At 21.6% G+C, this 16,151-nt stretch overlaps 3 protein-coding genes across 9 annotated transcripts in view; 2 read left to right on the top strand and 1 right to left on the bottom strand.

The window, feature by feature from the left end:
* Positions 1–112: 112 nt before the first annotated feature.
* LOC122502893 (transmembrane protein 203) lies at positions 113–1,229 on the top strand. Its single transcript, XM_043613216.1, has 3 exons — positions 113–186; positions 274–452; positions 669–1,229. The coding sequence occupies exon 3, from the start codon at positions 762–764 to the stop codon at positions 1,173–1,175; it is 414 nt and encodes a 137-aa protein (XP_043469151.1). The 5' UTR covers positions 113–186; positions 274–452; positions 669–761; the 3' UTR covers positions 1,176–1,229.
* Positions 1,229–6,318, top strand: LOC122502888 (O-glucosyltransferase rumi homolog). Its single transcript, XM_043613213.1, has 6 exons — positions 1,229–1,631; positions 1,719–1,884; positions 3,014–3,215; positions 3,752–4,030; positions 4,295–4,527; positions 6,024–6,318. Exons 1-6 carry the CDS (start codon positions 1,517–1,519, stop codon positions 6,217–6,219), a joined length of 1,191 nt encoding a protein of 396 aa, XP_043469148.1. The 5' UTR covers positions 1,229–1,516; the 3' UTR covers positions 6,220–6,318.
* Positions 6,319–8,856: 2,538 nt separating this feature from the next.
* LOC122502870 (matrix metalloproteinase-14) overlaps positions 8,857–16,151 on the bottom strand; it is a 67,053-nt gene continuing 59,758 nt past the window's right edge. The window contains exons 9-10 of one of the 7 annotated variants that reach the window (XM_043613178.1): positions 15,162–15,375; positions 8,857–9,475 (exon numbers count right to left, since the gene is read on the bottom strand). In XM_043613178.1, the coding sequence (XP_043469113.1) occupies positions 9,324–9,475; positions 15,162–15,375 (366 nt within the window). In that variant the 3' untranslated portion in view covers positions 8,857–9,323. Of the gene's footprint in view, positions 9,855–15,161; positions 15,376–16,151 lie in introns of all 7 variants that reach the window. The other 6 variants (XM_043613180.1, XM_043613181.1, XM_043613179.1 and 3 more) reach the window with 6 other exon arrangements.

Here is a 16,151-nt window from a genome sequence, read left to right as displayed (position 1 = left end):
CCAAACCTCTGTACTTTCCAAAAAAGAGATGTGGTGGGGGTATAAAGGTGCAATCACCAAAGCAGTGATTTGTCACAATTCAAAGGTTCCCCTGTAGAAAACCTTAAGCTGCATTCAACTTCGAGAACCAAGTGTCCCCACCCTGACGAACTGTCAAAACACTGCAAAGGAAATAGAGAAAATAAGGTTAAGATTTCAACAATACTTTTTAAAAAACTTAAAAAACAATTGTTTAAATAAATAAAACATTGTTAAATAATTTTTTATTTTTAGAAACAATAAAGTAAGAAATAGTTAAATACCGATTGTTTGTAAAGTAAAGTAAAAGGACCAGACTATAGTAGAAAGTTAATCCACATTCAAATTTTTAGTTAAATAATTAAACAAAAAGAAATAATTCGAAGAAATTTAATGTAAAAATAGAACAAAAAAATTATTCATCCTAAAAAAAGGTAAATCAAACCAAAAAGCTTGTATATTAAAAATATCGCTAGCGTAAAAATTAAAAAAATACTTGTATTTAGTAATAAATATAAAAGTATAATAAACGTTTTGTATTTAATAAGTAAATATAAAAACAAACATAAAAGTATTAAAAAGTGAATATAAAAATAATAGAGTACAAATTTAGTAAATCTACTTACCCGCAGATTTATTTTTCTTTTCAGACAAAAAACAACAATGTAAATGGAAATAGAAAAAAACGAGCAATAAAATAGATGGATCTAAAGAAAATGAAGTGAAAAATTCCTTTTTTCAGAATGATATTCTCGTTAAATGAACTCGTTCATTGGTTGGGATTGACAATTTTTGAGATATGGGTTAATCTGGCATCACTTTCGGTGTTTTTTATCCTATTGGCCTTTAAATTAGATAATGACTATTTTTTAAATCACAAAGATTGGTGGATTGTTTTTTCGCCATTATTCATTGCCGATGGATTGAATACATATTTTTGTTGTATTATATTCATACGAATGCATATGGAAGGAATGGTGAAGGATGCTATATTGAGAGCACTTTGGAGTTTAATTCTATTGCTATTAATTTTTATATTCAAATATTTTCTCTGCCAAAAATTGTCGGGACAAGCGTCTTTGGAATATTCAGAAGTATTGAGTCCCGTATTCTTTTTATTGCAACTTATTGCCATTAGAGCTTGTCAATTACATTGAATTGTTTATTTATAAACTGAAATTTAAAGAAAAATTGTTCTGTTGAATATGTGGCAAAAAAATGACGTGAATGACTGAGAGTGAAGTAAAAAATAGAAAAGTGTCTATTAATATTTTTAATATAGATAATAAAATATTTCTTACGAGAAAGATAAAATTTTATTCTTTGGTAAAAATTGTTTAAATTAATCTTGGACTTGAAAACTAATCTTCCCCATTTCTACTACAATTTTCAAACTGTTCCAAATTTATACAAGAATTATATTTTATGTGAATAATCGTAATAACAGAGGTGAAATTTTGATTTTGATTTTAGTTTTGTTTTATTTATACAAATAGAAATGTGGTCGTTGGGTGTATTTTTATTGCTAATTTTAATTATACGAGTACAATCGGATGAGTATTGTTCGTTGAATTCTGAAAAATGTGAACAAACACATAATAAATATTCTGAAGGTAAATTTAATTGTTTCTCTTGTATCGAATTTCTCTTAACAAATTTTAAAAGAAGAAAATTAATAATGAGAATTATTTCTTTTGTAGCTTCCAATAAATATGGAAAATACTTGAGAGCCATTGAGATTGCCGAAGAAAATTACGTCGAGTGTACAAAGAAATGTGGATGTTATCAAAATATAATTGAAGAACAATTAGCACCTTTCGAGAAAAAGGGAATTGATGAAAAATTAATTGAAAGCGCAAGAGATCGGTGAGATTTTTTATTCATAAATTTATTAAGTAGCATATTTTTTATAACTTTTTTGTGCTTTGATTTCTAATTTATTCTTTACTTTATTTTTTACTTTATTTCTTACTTTATTTATTACTTTATTTTTTAATTTATTTCGTACTTTATTTTTTACTTTATTTCGTAATTTATTTTTTAATTTATTTCTTACTTTATTTTCTACTTTATTTTTCACTAGCAAATGTTACGCGCGAAACGTGATATTCAATTTATTATTATTATGCAAATTACAAAAAATTTTATTTTCAAATATGAATTTTGGAATAATTTCAGATTCAAACTTTAAAATAATTCAATTATTAATTAATTTACTAATTAATTATTCTTGTTTATTAATTTCAAAAAATTTTAATAAAATTCTTTGCCAGAATTAAATTATTTTACAAAATTTTAATAAAATTCTTCGTAAGAATTCAATTATTTTCATAAATAATAACATTTTTCGTAAGAATTCAAATAATTTTTATAAATAGTAAAATTCTTGCAAAAATTCAATTATTTTGAAAAAAATTTCACGAAAGAATTGAATTTTTTTCTTAATTCGTTATAAAATATATTTCAAAAGAATTCAATTTTATTTTCTAAAATTTTAATAAAACTTTCAAAACAATTAAATTTTATTTATAAATAGTAAAATTCTTTGCAAAAATTCAATTTTTTTAATTCAATTTTAATAACATTTTTTCATGAAAGAATTCAATTATTTATAAAAATTTTAATAAAATTCAGTTTATTCATTATGGGAATACAACGATTATTAATATAGAAGATTTATCTCGTACTTTATTTTCTACATTTTTTCGTACTTTATTTTTTAATTTATTTCGTACTTTAATTTCTACTTTATTTATTTATTTCTTTTTTTTATTATTTCTTACTTTGTTTTCTACTTTATTTGTTACTTTGTTTCATACTTTATTTTTTACTCTATTTTAGACTTAATTTTTTACTTTATTTTTCATTTTATTTTTTACTCTGCTTTTTATTTTATTTTTTACTTTATCACTTATTATCAATCATTGAATCACAAACTAGTCAAAGTTTTAACGAATTCAGAAATTTTTGTAACAAAATGTTTGCAATTTTTCAGAGGAGTGCTGTATCAAATGATTGATGGTCATCTTTATCGAGAAAAAGATTGCATGTTTCCTTCTAGATGCGCGGGAGTGGAGTATTTTCTCTTAAAAATTATTAACAATGTCTCAGATGCAGAAGTGCTTATCAATACTCGCGATTATCCTCAATCGAGTAAACATTTCGGAAGTCCACTACCTGTATTCTCCTTCAGTAAAGTAATTAATTTTTATTATATTTATTAATTGACTAAGTGAATTCTTATAAAAAATTATATCAAAATTTTCGAAAACAATTGTATTTTCGCGAAGAATTTTATTAATATTTTTAAAAATAATTGCCTCCTTTCGATAAATTTTATTATAATTTTTTTAATTATTTAAATTAATTGAAAGCATTTTTTTTTATAATTTTTAAAAATAATTAAGTTCAGTCGAAGAAATTAATTAAAATTCCATTGAAAATAATTGAATTAATTTAAAGAATTTTTTATTTTCATTTGAATAAAATAATAATTGAATCTTTGCAAAGGATTTTATTATTTTGTTAAAATAATTGAATTATTTTGAAGATTTTTACTTTAATTTTGAAAAGAAATTGAATTCCTGAGAAGTTGATATTTAGAAATAAAAAATGTAATTTAAATAGTAATAATAAAATCAGATTTTGAGTTTTTTTTTAAATTTCTACTGGATAATTTTAATATTATTAAAAATTGTGAATAATATTTATAAAAATTGTTTTTCTTGTTTAGACTTCGCATTATTTCGATATAATGTATCCCGCCTGGTCCTTTTGGGAAGGTGGACCAGCAATTTCCCTCTATCCTCGAGGACTCGGTAGATGGGATCAACATCGAATTTCTCTGAATGATGCCAATTTGAAAACGCCATGGGAACGTAAAAAAGAAATGGCATTTTTTCGTGGCTCGAGAACAAGTTCAGAGCGCGATAATTTAATTCTTTTGAGTCGTGACAAACCGAATCTTGTCGATGCGCAATATACCAAAAATCAAGCATGGAAATCTAAAGCTGTACGTATTTTGGAAAAAATTATCTTCTTTTCTTTCTTTGAAAATTAATTCATTTATTTTTAAAAAACATTAATATGTTTTCAATATTATTTTTTATTCAATGTTCAAAATATGATAATAATTATATAAGAATTTAATTCAATTTTCATAAATTGAAAATAAATAATAGAAAACTTGGATTTGAAAATAGAAAAATAGTGTTTTTTGCCAGTAAAAATTTATCAGTTTTTAAATAATCATTTTAACTATTTTTCTGTTTGGCAGGATACGTTGAATTTACCACCGGCCGGAGAAGTTTCTTTAGAATCGCACTGTGCCTATAAATACTTATTTAATTATCGCGGAGTTGCTGCTTCTTTTAGACACAAACACTTGTTTCTTTGTGGTTCGTTGGTTTTTCATGTAGGCGACGAGTGGCTTGAATTTTATTACGACTCCATGAAGCCATGGATTCACTATATTCCAGTTTCGAAAGATGCCAGTCAATCCGAAATCGAGTAAAATCTACTTTTTCAAACTAATTACAGAACAGAATTGAAAATAGTAACTAATTATTGAAAAAAATTGAGAATAATAGCTAATTCAATGATCTTCATAAAAAGTCAAATTCTTTTGAAGAATTAAATTATTTACTTAAATAATAAAATTCTTCAGAGGATTTCAATTATTTTCAAAATTGTTAATAAAATTCTTCCTAAAAATTCAATTATCTTCATAAAAAATAAAATTCTTCTGAGGATTTCAATTATTTTCAAAAATTTTAATAAAATTCTTTGCAAAAATTCAATTTTCATCATAAAAAATAAAATTCTTTGCAAGATTTCAATTATTTTCATTAATAATAAAATTCTTCGGAGGATTTCAATTATTTTCATTAATAATAAAATTCTTTTGAAGATTTCAATTATTTTCAAAAATTTTTATAAAATTCTTTGCAAAAATTCAATTTTCATCATAAAAAATAAAATTCTTTGGAAAATTTCAATTATTATTATTAATAATAAAATTTTTCAGAGGATTTCAATTTTTTTTTAAATTTGAAATAAATTCTTGTCAAGAATTCAGCTGTTTTCATAAATAATTGAATTCTTTACAGAATTTCAATTATTTTCAAAAATTTGAATAAATTCTTGTCAAGAAATCCTTTTGAAGTAAAATTCATCGTAAAAATTAAATTATTTTTTATAAATAATAAAATTTTCCTGAGAAATTCAATTATTTTCAAAAAATTTCAACTAAAATTATTCAAAAAACTACATTATTTAAAAAAAAACACAAAAAAATTCTTCAAAAAAATGAAATTATTTACAAAAACTCTAATGAAAATGGTTTAAAAGAGTTTAATTTTCTATCAATAATTTTAATAAAATTTGAATAGTAAAATTATTAACTACAATTATTCAATAATTAAATGTTTAATTTCAATTATTAAGAACAACGATTATTTTAAAAACTTAAAAGAAATTGTTCATAAAATTCAATTACTTTCAACATTTTCAATTAAAATTATTAAAAAAATCACATTATTTTTAAAAAATTGAAAAAAATTCTTCAAAAGAATTTTATTAGAATTTTTAAAAATTTTAATAAAATTCTTCGTGACAGTTCAATTTTTTTTTTCTAAATAATAAAATTCCTTGTAAAAATGCAATTATTTTCAAAAATTTTAATAAATTTCGTTGCAAAAATTCAATTATTTTTAATACATTAATTTTAGAATTAAAAATATTTGAAAAAAATTGATAATTGAAAGAATTGAAAATAACTAATTACTGAAAAGAATTGAAAAGAATAACTAATTATTAATTTAGAAATTAGTAAATTTTTTGATCCAAATTAAAAAACTAAAATAAATAAATTTATTTTTATTATAAACAATTTCTTTTTATTAATTTAAGTTAGAACTTGAAAAAACTATTTTATTTGAAAACTATTTTAGTTTCTTATTCTATTTTACTTTTTCATCTGGATAACTTTTCGTTTCCCTTTGCAGAGAATTGATTCAGTTTGCGAAAGATAACGACGAGATATCGAGAAAGATCGCCAATCGTGGAAGAGACTTTATCTGGGAGAAACTACGAATGACTGACGTTACTTGTTACTGGAGAAGATTGTTTAAAAGGTACATCAAACTTTTAACTTTTCAACCAACTTTGAAACAAGATCTTATTGAAATACATAAAAAATAAATTACAATTTAGACTATAAATAAAAAAAAATTGTGATACAATATTTACATATACTATTTTTACATTTTAATTGAAATAAAAGATTTTCGTTAAAAAAAAGATTGTTTTGATTAATCACGAAAAGACGAAAATAAAAAAAGTTCGCTAAAAAAATTGGATTTAGGAAAAATAGCGAAAATTGTATAAAATTCAAAACAATGGGCAAATTCAAATCCTAAAGTACAAAGGGAATTAAAAAATAATAAGGTACATAATTGTATTAAAAAATAATATTTTTATTTCATTGTAGTACATTTTTTTTCGCAATTTTTAGCACCTAAAGGGAAAAACTTATTAAGTACTAGATAAACATAACTTAAATTAATGCAAATGACAATTGTTATAAAATATTCCTAATATAACGGAAGTAGAATTGAAAAAAATATTTTTTTTTTACAATTTTTATTTTGTTGAATATTCTTTACAAAAGAATATTAATTTCTTTCGCAAGATAAGGAGGTAGTAAGCAATATTCTGTTTTTATAACATTATTATAAAGAGTGGACCAAAGAGTTTTTTGATATACACAAAGATCACACAATTTAAAATCAATAATATCGAAAATCTGCAAAAGGAGATGATTTATTTTTTTTAAATAATGAAACTTAAAAACTAGCTACTGAAATTTAATATGAATATATTTCGACTGGAAGATGCCAGTGATAATGCAAAATGAGTACGTTTCTTGGTAAATACTAAATTTAACTAAATAATAATATTTATAATAATACACACAATCGCATAAAAAAGCTAAATTTTTTTATACATTTAAACTTCTTACAAAAATACTATCTTAAGGCACTTGAGTTCAATTGTCTCTTCGTCGAAATCGCATTTATTCTAAAACATCGCATTTTCCACTTAATTTTCATTTTTTTAATTTCAATTTTCAATTTTACTTTATCTTTTATTTCACTTTTTATTTTTTCTCTTACTTTTTTTTTTATTTTCTATTTTATTTTTTATTTTACATTCTTATTTTTTATTTAATTTTTCCTTCTTCGAAACAACTTTTCCTCTTTTGGAACAATTAAAATTTAAAAACTAAACAAAAATTAATTACAAATTTTAATTGAATTTCTTTTCTCTCATCTATTAAGCGAATTGTTTTCCAATCTAAATTTTCGAAAAAACTAGACAAAACAAAATCAAGAATCTATTTAGAATAAATTTTATTTGAGCGGCAGTTGTTGCTCAGATGAGGAAATTGTTTTTTTTTATTTTTTACATTAAAACTATATTTATAGATTTATTTATGAATATTATTTATGAAATAAATTCGAAAGATATTTGCTTTCGCTAATACTTTGGAATGCTATCAAAGAGCAGTAAATAGGCAAATATCCATTTAACAAATACGTACACATCAGACTTGTCAATTAAAATTTAAGTTCCTAAATTATTGAGAAGCAAATGAATACTATATATAGTTGAAGTAACTTTGGTTATAAACCAAAATTCACTGTTATTACAATATACACATTTATTTCAGGCCTCGGATCGACTTTAAGGCGCAAAAAAAAATTTGGGACAAATTAAAAAACTAATCAATTCTTAATTAAAAATTTCGAAAATATCTGTTTTCTTTAAAATTTTAATAATATTAATTTTTGAGAATTCAATTATTTTCCAAATTTGCAATTAAAATTTACCAAAAATTGATTTTCAACAATTTTAATGAAATACTTGAAAAAAATCAATTATTGTCAATAAAATTTTACCAAACTTTCTATTATTTAAAAGCTTTTTAATCACATATTTCAAAAATTTAATTATTTTAGAAAAATTATTCAAAAATAAAATATTTTCAAATATTTAGCTACAGTTATTTTTTACACTAGAAAAATTTGAAGTAATTTATATTTTGTACCAAGAAAAATTGGTATTTTGTTGTAATATTTGGAATAAAAGTTGAAAAAGTCGCTTTTTTTGAAAATAAATCGAGAAAAGTAGCCTTTTTTTTAAAATAGTCGAAAGAAACTCCAAAAAGTCGAACTATCCGAGGCGTGACATTTAACAAAAAAAGAAAATTGCAAATCTGCAATTGACTCACTTTCTCTACTTGATAATTATTATTCAAAGACAATGACTTAATCCCTAGATAATGATTGCGCTTTCGTAGATCGATGATCACATTTCGTTAAAACTCGGAAAATCACAATTTCTGCGAATTAATAATCGGAGCGCTTTTATTGAAAATGAATTTTTTAGAGTGGAAATTATTAGGTTCATCCTATTATTGAAAATTATTTTTCGACAGTCTTTCTAAGCTGCCTTCGTGTTTCCAAAATAAAACAAAATTAATTGAAATTAATAATTTTTCTTCTGCAAAATTGATGAATTTTGCTATTAGAAAATAAAATTATATGTTTCTGAATAACTAATTATACTATTATTGTCATTAAAAAATAATCCATATCAATTAAAGCAAAAGCTTTTGAAAAGTAATTTTATAACCAAAAATAATATTTTACTGAAACAAAAATGATCAAAATTACAATTTCAAATCAAAACAAATATTGTTTTCTATATTTTTAATTATTGCGAATTATTTTAAATTTATTTAAATTATTAAATTATTAAATTTTAATTGTTTTGAATTAACTTTTTTTTATTTTGAATTCACTTGTTTTTTATTTTATTTTTTTGTTTAAACTTTAAAACTTTTAAATGAAACAAAAACAAAGTTCTTTAAAGTTCTTTAAAGAAAAGAAAAAAACAGCAAATTCCGAATCGCAAATACTGTGAAAAAAATTTCCGAGACTAATTATTCGGCTAAATTATACAAAAAAAAATTCTAACATAATTGTACACAATTGAAGAAACAGTCTTTCTGTTTTTTTAGTGCACTTTAATCATCGATTGAATTAATCGAGGGCAGTGTACCTATAATTGAATATAGGAAATGTTCGAATGTCGATGATAATGCTTATGATCTTAGAACATTTTCTCAAAAATTGTCACCAATTTTTTTTTCTCATTTCCTTCTCAAAAACATGATCGTATTTCATCATCACAAAATTTGTTTTATACAAGAAATTCTTTTTTCGTCTCCTAAAAAATTACTATGTGAAAACTAAATGTCGAAAATTGACAATCGCCATTAATATACTGATAATAAGATGCCATTTGATTCCACTTGTGATGATTATACTTTCTGCCGCAGAATCCGATGAATGTTGATTAGAATTAGTGACATGTTGCTCATCACTGTCTCCTATTTTGAGTTTTTTTTCGTTTTTGGAAAACAAAAACAAATTGTTTTTTTGTTGAAAATGTTTTTTTTTTTGCTCTTTTGTTGTTGGACACTTCGTGACACGAAGGTGCAAAATCGCGCTATTATTTGAGTGCAATTTGCAGAAAAATTTTCACATTTTCTATGTATACTTGACCTCACTTGATTGTCGATTGTTGTTGTTTGGAACATTTTATTTTATTTTATTTTTTTTATTTTTTGGTTTATTCGAATGGCACTAGAATGGAATCTCTATGATCCATAGGGGGAATTTCTGCTCTCCGCTGGAAACATTATTGTTCCAAATTATAATTGTACCGGTTTTGAATTGTTTAGAACAGATATTTTTTTCATTCCACTGCTAAACATAAATATAATAAAATATAAAAATAAGATTTTATTCTTATTACAATTGCTTTTTTTGGTAAAAATAATTATAGTGAAATAGGAAAGCGCATAATTGTTTTTTTTTAAATTAATTCTGGATTCGGTCAAACGAATTTTTACTAATTGTAAATTAAAGTTAATTAAATTAAAATTGGAAATTAGAGTAATAATGAAATATTTAATAATTAATAATTAAACTTAATAATCAATAATTAATCATTATAATTAATAATCAATAATTATTCAATAAAATTAATAATCAATAATTAATCACTAAAAATTCCAATTAATAATTAATAATTACAATTACGAATTTATAAGAATAATAATTAATTTAAAATAATTATGCGCCTTATAAATAAATATATTACATAAATAAAGTGTGCACTGCGTGTTCTTAAGTCAAAATAAATGAACAGTTTGAAAATCAAGTGAAATGAAAAAGTGAATTAATTAATAAATAAATAGACTAAGAAATATTTTCATATAAAAGAACAAAATATACATGAATTTCAATTTTTTCTCTCATTTAGAATTATGATTTTATTTATTTTTTCATTCTAACTATGAATTAAATTCTTAGATTTTATAAATTAAACTGCTAAAACCATAAGTTTTGTTCTTTTTATTAATTTTTACTCCGAATTAAAGAAGAGAAATATTACGTTACTTTTTTATTGTAAATAATAAATAAAAAGTAAATAAATAAATAAAATAAAATACATTTAATTTGAATCAAATAAAATTTCTTTCATTAAAAAAATGATTAAAATCGACATTTTTATTACAGAACTCTCCCAAATTGTAAATTAGCAAAAAGTCGTTTACTAATTAAAATTAACAGAAATTTCTACTATTTCAGTTATTTTCCACTAAAAATTTAGAAAAATAAATTTTAACTACAAAATAAAATAGTTAAATTCTATTTTCTTTAAAGATTAGTAAAAATGTTTACTAATATTAATTACTGAACAACGTTAATTTTTTGTAAATACTTAGTAAATTAAAAAATTAAGAAATCAAATATTTAAAATCAAATAAAATGTATTTCATTAAAAAAAATTACATATTAAATTCGACATTTTTATTACAAAAAACTATCTCAAAATTTGAATTAGCAAAAAGTCGTTAACTAATTGAAATTAACAGAAATTTCTACAAATTTTAATTTATTTTCCACTAAAAAATGTAGAAAAATAAATTTTAACTACTAAAAAAATTGCAATTTCTATTTCCACAAAAAATTAGTAAACATTTTTAATTAATTGTTGAACGACGGTAATTTTTTGAATTTAATAAATAAATTAATGAATGAAAGAAGAAAGAAATAAAATAATTTAATTCAAATAAAATTTCTTTCATTCAAACTAATTATTAAATTCGACATTTTTATTACAGAATTTTCTCAAAATCTGAGTTAGCAACTACTTTTCTACTAATTTTAGTTATTTTCCACTAAAAATGTAATTAATTTTGAACTTAATTTTAATTTAATTTTCCACTAAACAAATTTTAAGTACTAAATAATAATAGTTAAATTCTATTTCTACAAAAAATTTGTAAAAATGTTTACTAATATTAATTAGTGAAGACGACGTTAATATTTAGTAATTAATAAATAAATTAATAATTTAGAAAATTGAGAAACAAAATAATTTAAATCAAATAAAATTTCTTTCATTTAAAAAATTCGTAAGTAAAACATTTTTTAAAACTTTTTACTAAAATTTTTTTTTAGTACTAAAAAGTCTAAAATTATTAAATTGAATAGTAAAATTTTACTAAGAATTAGTGGGAACTTTTACTGTCTTGAATTAAAAATTAAATTAAAAAAAATTTAATTACAATTAATTAAAATTAATTAATTAAAATTAAATTATTTACTGTCTTGAATAAGTGGACGACTTTTCATTAAATTAAATTTAATGCGTAGTTTTAATTTTATAAAAAAAATAAATTTACAAATTCGACATTTCTATTTAAAAAAAAACTCTCTCGAAAACTGAATTAATAAAAAGACGTTTAAAAATTCAAATAATTAGTAATTTCCCACTAATTCTAGTTAATTTCCACTAAAAACTTTAGAAAAACAATTTTCAACAACTAATTATGAAAATATAATTAAATTCTACTCCCAGAAAAAATTAGTAAAATTTTGTCAATAATATAAATTAGTAAACGCCTTTTTACTAATTTAAATTTAGAAAAAGAAAAAAAAATGATTTTTTCAAAGAAAAAAAAATTCCTCTTTTACAAAAACTATGATTTGAGCAGTCTTTAAAAAAAAATTTTTTTTCTTAAATAGAACACGAAAAGATAAGGGTGTAATAATAAAAGTAAAGGTGTAATAAAATATCGTTTTAGTGAGTTGTAAAAATTAAAATCATGCTTTAAAATCGAGACTAAAACTAACTAGAACAAGTTGCAAGTGCAATAAAAAAAGATAAAATGCATTTTCTAACTAAAATGAAAAATGTACGTGCAAGAAAACTACATGCTTTATAACTTAAGTGAAACTAAAAATTGTATTTAAAAAAGAAACAAAAAGTTAACAGTAGTCAATTTACCTTCACCCAATAAAAAAAATAATTTTTGTGAAAACAGGAAAAAAACACAAAAAGATAGATTTTTTTTTAAATATTACCAATTTGTTTCCTTTTTTTGTTTGGACAAAACTATTAATTTGTGTGAAGGTAAAATAGTGCATTGGTGCAATTATTTCTACTCTACAAGGAAATCGGAGAGAATTAACTACAATTATTATATTATAATAATAGATGTAAACTCAAAATTGAGTTCCAAACAACAAAAAACCGCCAAATTCCAATAAAAATTTTGATCATGCAACGATCGAGATCAGTATTATCAGAATTTTTCCAGAATATTTTCTTCAATTGTCCACTACTTTTTTTTATCCATTACCATTATTTGTATAATGCACCTTCGTGTAATGATTTGTCACCATAAAAGTGTATTTTTTGTTCTATTCTTTTTTCTATTTCATGCAGCATTTTGTAATTAGAGACTAAAATCAAAATTTAATTATTAAATCCAAATTTCAAGAAAAGAAAAAAATAAAAAAGGTAATTTTAATAAAGTGCTGTAATTATTCCTTAAAATATTGTGAATTCAAATTTAAAACTAAAAGTGCACTGTGATTTACAAAAACCATAAATTTCTAATTTTTGGCCAATTGTATAAAATTATTTTTAGTAAAAATTTCCATTTTTGTCAAATTTATTGAAAACAATTAAAATTTCATTAGTTTTAAATAAATTTAATTTTAATTTCTTTCCATCTTCTGTAAATCTAATTAATTTTTAATAAAAGAATTTTAAATGTATGAGCTGCAATTCTATTTTTAAATTATCAACTAAATATTGAAATCTGTTTTCGAAAGGTTAATTAAATATCCATAACCAGGTTATTTTTAGTAGAGAATAAAGAGCTACAATAATAATAATAGAGGAGTTGCAAAAGCGTAAGAAAATTTTTGCTAACATGATAAAGAAATCCGCAACCATTGGAAAGCATTATTAGGGATAAATACTTACAAACAAGAAAATGAAATAACAATATAAAGAAAAGGATAATTTTACAGATAATATCAATAAATACTTTTATGATATATAAATGTAGGATTGAAAAACGGCGACGCTTTATAGCGATTCGTTAGAAATTTACTATTATTTCAAACTTGGACACACACCATAAAAATTCAAACAGAATTCTGCTTTTTGAGGATTACAAAGATTATGTAAATTAATTACTGTCAATAATTTGCAGGATATTTACCGTCGCCTGGCTAGAAAAGTTTACGTACCGCAAACTTTATGATCATTTTTACTCTCATTTATTAGAATTTATAATTTATTTACAAAATTTAATTATAAATTCATATTTTATCCCCATTTTGCAATTTCTTTGCAAATTAAATATTAATTATATTTAATATTAACAAAAAATTTAATCGAATTTATTCAAATTTTTTTCTGCGTTGAATAAATAAGCAAATAAATTTTAATAAATTAAGTAAATTAAATTAATTAATAATGAATTATAATACAAATAATAATATTAATAACAATCATTATTATAAATAATAATCATGATAAACAATAAATAACAAATACTTGAAAGTAAAGAAAATTTTAATTCAAATAAGAATTGAATCGTGAATTTCGAAAAGGGTTCAAATCGAAAAAGCGAAAATCGAGGGATTTTCACACAACAATTGATAGTGAAAATAATTCTTGCAGTTTTCGTAGATCTACCCTTTTCGAAATTTTTGATTCAATTAAAAAATTTCTATAAAAATTCATAACGAAACGTTAAGATTTTTTTCCAAAAAAAATTAGTTGTAAAAAATTAGTCTAAATAGCACCTTCACCAGTTGACATAAATTTAATGAAATTATTTCGATATATTTTAAGCAAACAAAAATTTTTCCTTTAGAAATAGAAATATTGAAACAAAGTATTAGAAAATAAAAAAAATAAATAAAGTGAAAATTATTGAAGAAGCATTTTCTTGTGACAAAAATAAAATAAAAATAAGTATAAATTTTTAACCCTTGAGTTATAAAAACGCACTTTTGAAAATCAATTTTTTAATTTTTTGTTTAGTATTTAAAAGCATTATAAATTGAAATCAAGCTAATAACTCATACTAGCCAGGGATATGCAATACATCACCACAAAGTAAGCAAAAAATTTAATAATCTCACACTGTATCAATCAAAATAGATAGTGAAACATGTGTTCAAAGTTTCCGATATAATTATTTAATTGCAATAATTTAATAGAGAACAACATTCATTATTTAATTAAAAGAAATATAAAGATTAAATAATATTCAAAAATGGAAATTATTCATTTAAACAAAATAGAGAAAATAAATATTCATATAAATAAAAAAAACTAATTACGTGTTACGAGAGAAGAAAAGTAAAATTAAAAAAATATATATTACAAATTTAATCTATTAATTACATTAATTTAATTTATTAATAATTTAATTCACTTAGTTGTTAAATTATTAAACTAATTGATAAATATATTTAATTGTTAAATTATTATATTTAATTGTCAAATTTTCCTTCTAATCTAAATTAGTATATTTAGTAATTACCAATTTAAGTCAAGGGACAAAAATGATATTATTTTAATCAGAACGAAAGGAATTTTAATTCATCCAGCGACCAAAAATGGTTCGCAGTTTGTTTCTTTTCTTTGAAAAAATTTTCGAAACTCTGAACACATTGTCTCTGCGATTCAAGTACCTGCGTCTAAAATGGTGTCGTCAACATCATCTCGATTACCAAAAGTGTCGCCATTCGGGAAATTCATGGAAGATTTTGCCAGATTGCCAGAAAAAAAGGGCAAAACACCATTATTTTGCCACTGAATATTACCTATCGTTCCTTTGCTCGCTCCCCTGCAGCCGAACCACCAATACGCAGTCGCTCTTGGAAATGCAGGATCAGCAGTATCCACCTAAATTTTTTTTTATCGTTTTATTAATCCATTGTTCTAGATATACATATATGAAAATTACTTAAGCAGAAAATATATAATTAGATTTTCAAAAATTATTCTGTTAAATTTTGAAGATGTTTAATATTATTCTTTACGAAAATTTAATGTTAATACTTTTATTAATTTTTCAAAATTTAAATTTGAAATTTAATTTCATCAATATTTAAAAATTAATAATATTTTTTCTCAAAAATATATTATTGTTAGTTTTCTAAACCTGAATTTGTAAAAATTTGAAATAATTAAAATTAATGACTGATTTTTTGGTTTTGAAATTTACTAATTTGAATTTACTACCTATATAATAAATTAATAGATTTTTAAAATATATTTATTGGTAAAATTTAAATTATTCAAAAGAAAAAGTAAGTTACTATAATTAAAATCCTTGTATTCCGGTAGTTTATTCGCATTTGAAGTTAGTTGTTTTTGTTTGCTATTTTATTTCCTAATTTTTTTGAGCAATTTTTTTTTTTAATATTTTGAAGCTTAAAATTAATAGAATTCTAATTTAATACATTAAAGATTAATAAAACGAAAATGAGTTAAACAAAATTGTTTAGAATTAAAAATCATAATTTAATTTATCATTCTAAAATATAAAAATAGTTACTTTTTAATTATTGCAGAAAAACTCATTTTTATTAGGGTAAAATACGGTTAATGGTTTTTATTTTATAAAAAAAAACTGGATTTTATTTATTTTTATGTCTTGTTCTATGTAAAATGAAAAA

This window comes from Leptopilina heterotoma, unplaced genomic scaffold, assembly GCF_015476425.1.
Source record: "Leptopilina heterotoma isolate Lh14 unplaced genomic scaffold, ASM1547642v1 Lhet_24, whole genome shotgun sequence".
NCBI lineage: Eukaryota > Metazoa > Arthropoda > Insecta > Hymenoptera > Figitidae > Leptopilina > Leptopilina heterotoma.
The sequence above is the reverse complement of the archived record's forward strand: the minus strand, read 5'-3'. Positions and strand labels throughout refer to the sequence as shown.

Coding starts and splice junctions, on each gene's coding strand:
- LOC122502888 (XM_043613213.1), top strand. CDS start 1,517: ATGTGGTCGTTGGGTGTATTTTTATTGCTAATTTTAATTATACGAGTA. Junction 4,031..4,294: donor AAGCATGGAAATCTAAAGCT/GTACGTATTTTG, acceptor TCTGTTTGGCAG/GATACGTTGAATTTACCACC. Junction 4,528..6,023: donor GCCAGTCAATCCGAAATCGA/GTAAAATCTACT, acceptor TTCCCTTTGCAG/AGAATTGATTCAGTTTGCGA.
- LOC122502893 (XM_043613216.1), top strand. CDS start 762: ATGATATTCTCGTTAAATGAACTCGTTCATTGGTTGGGATTGACAATT.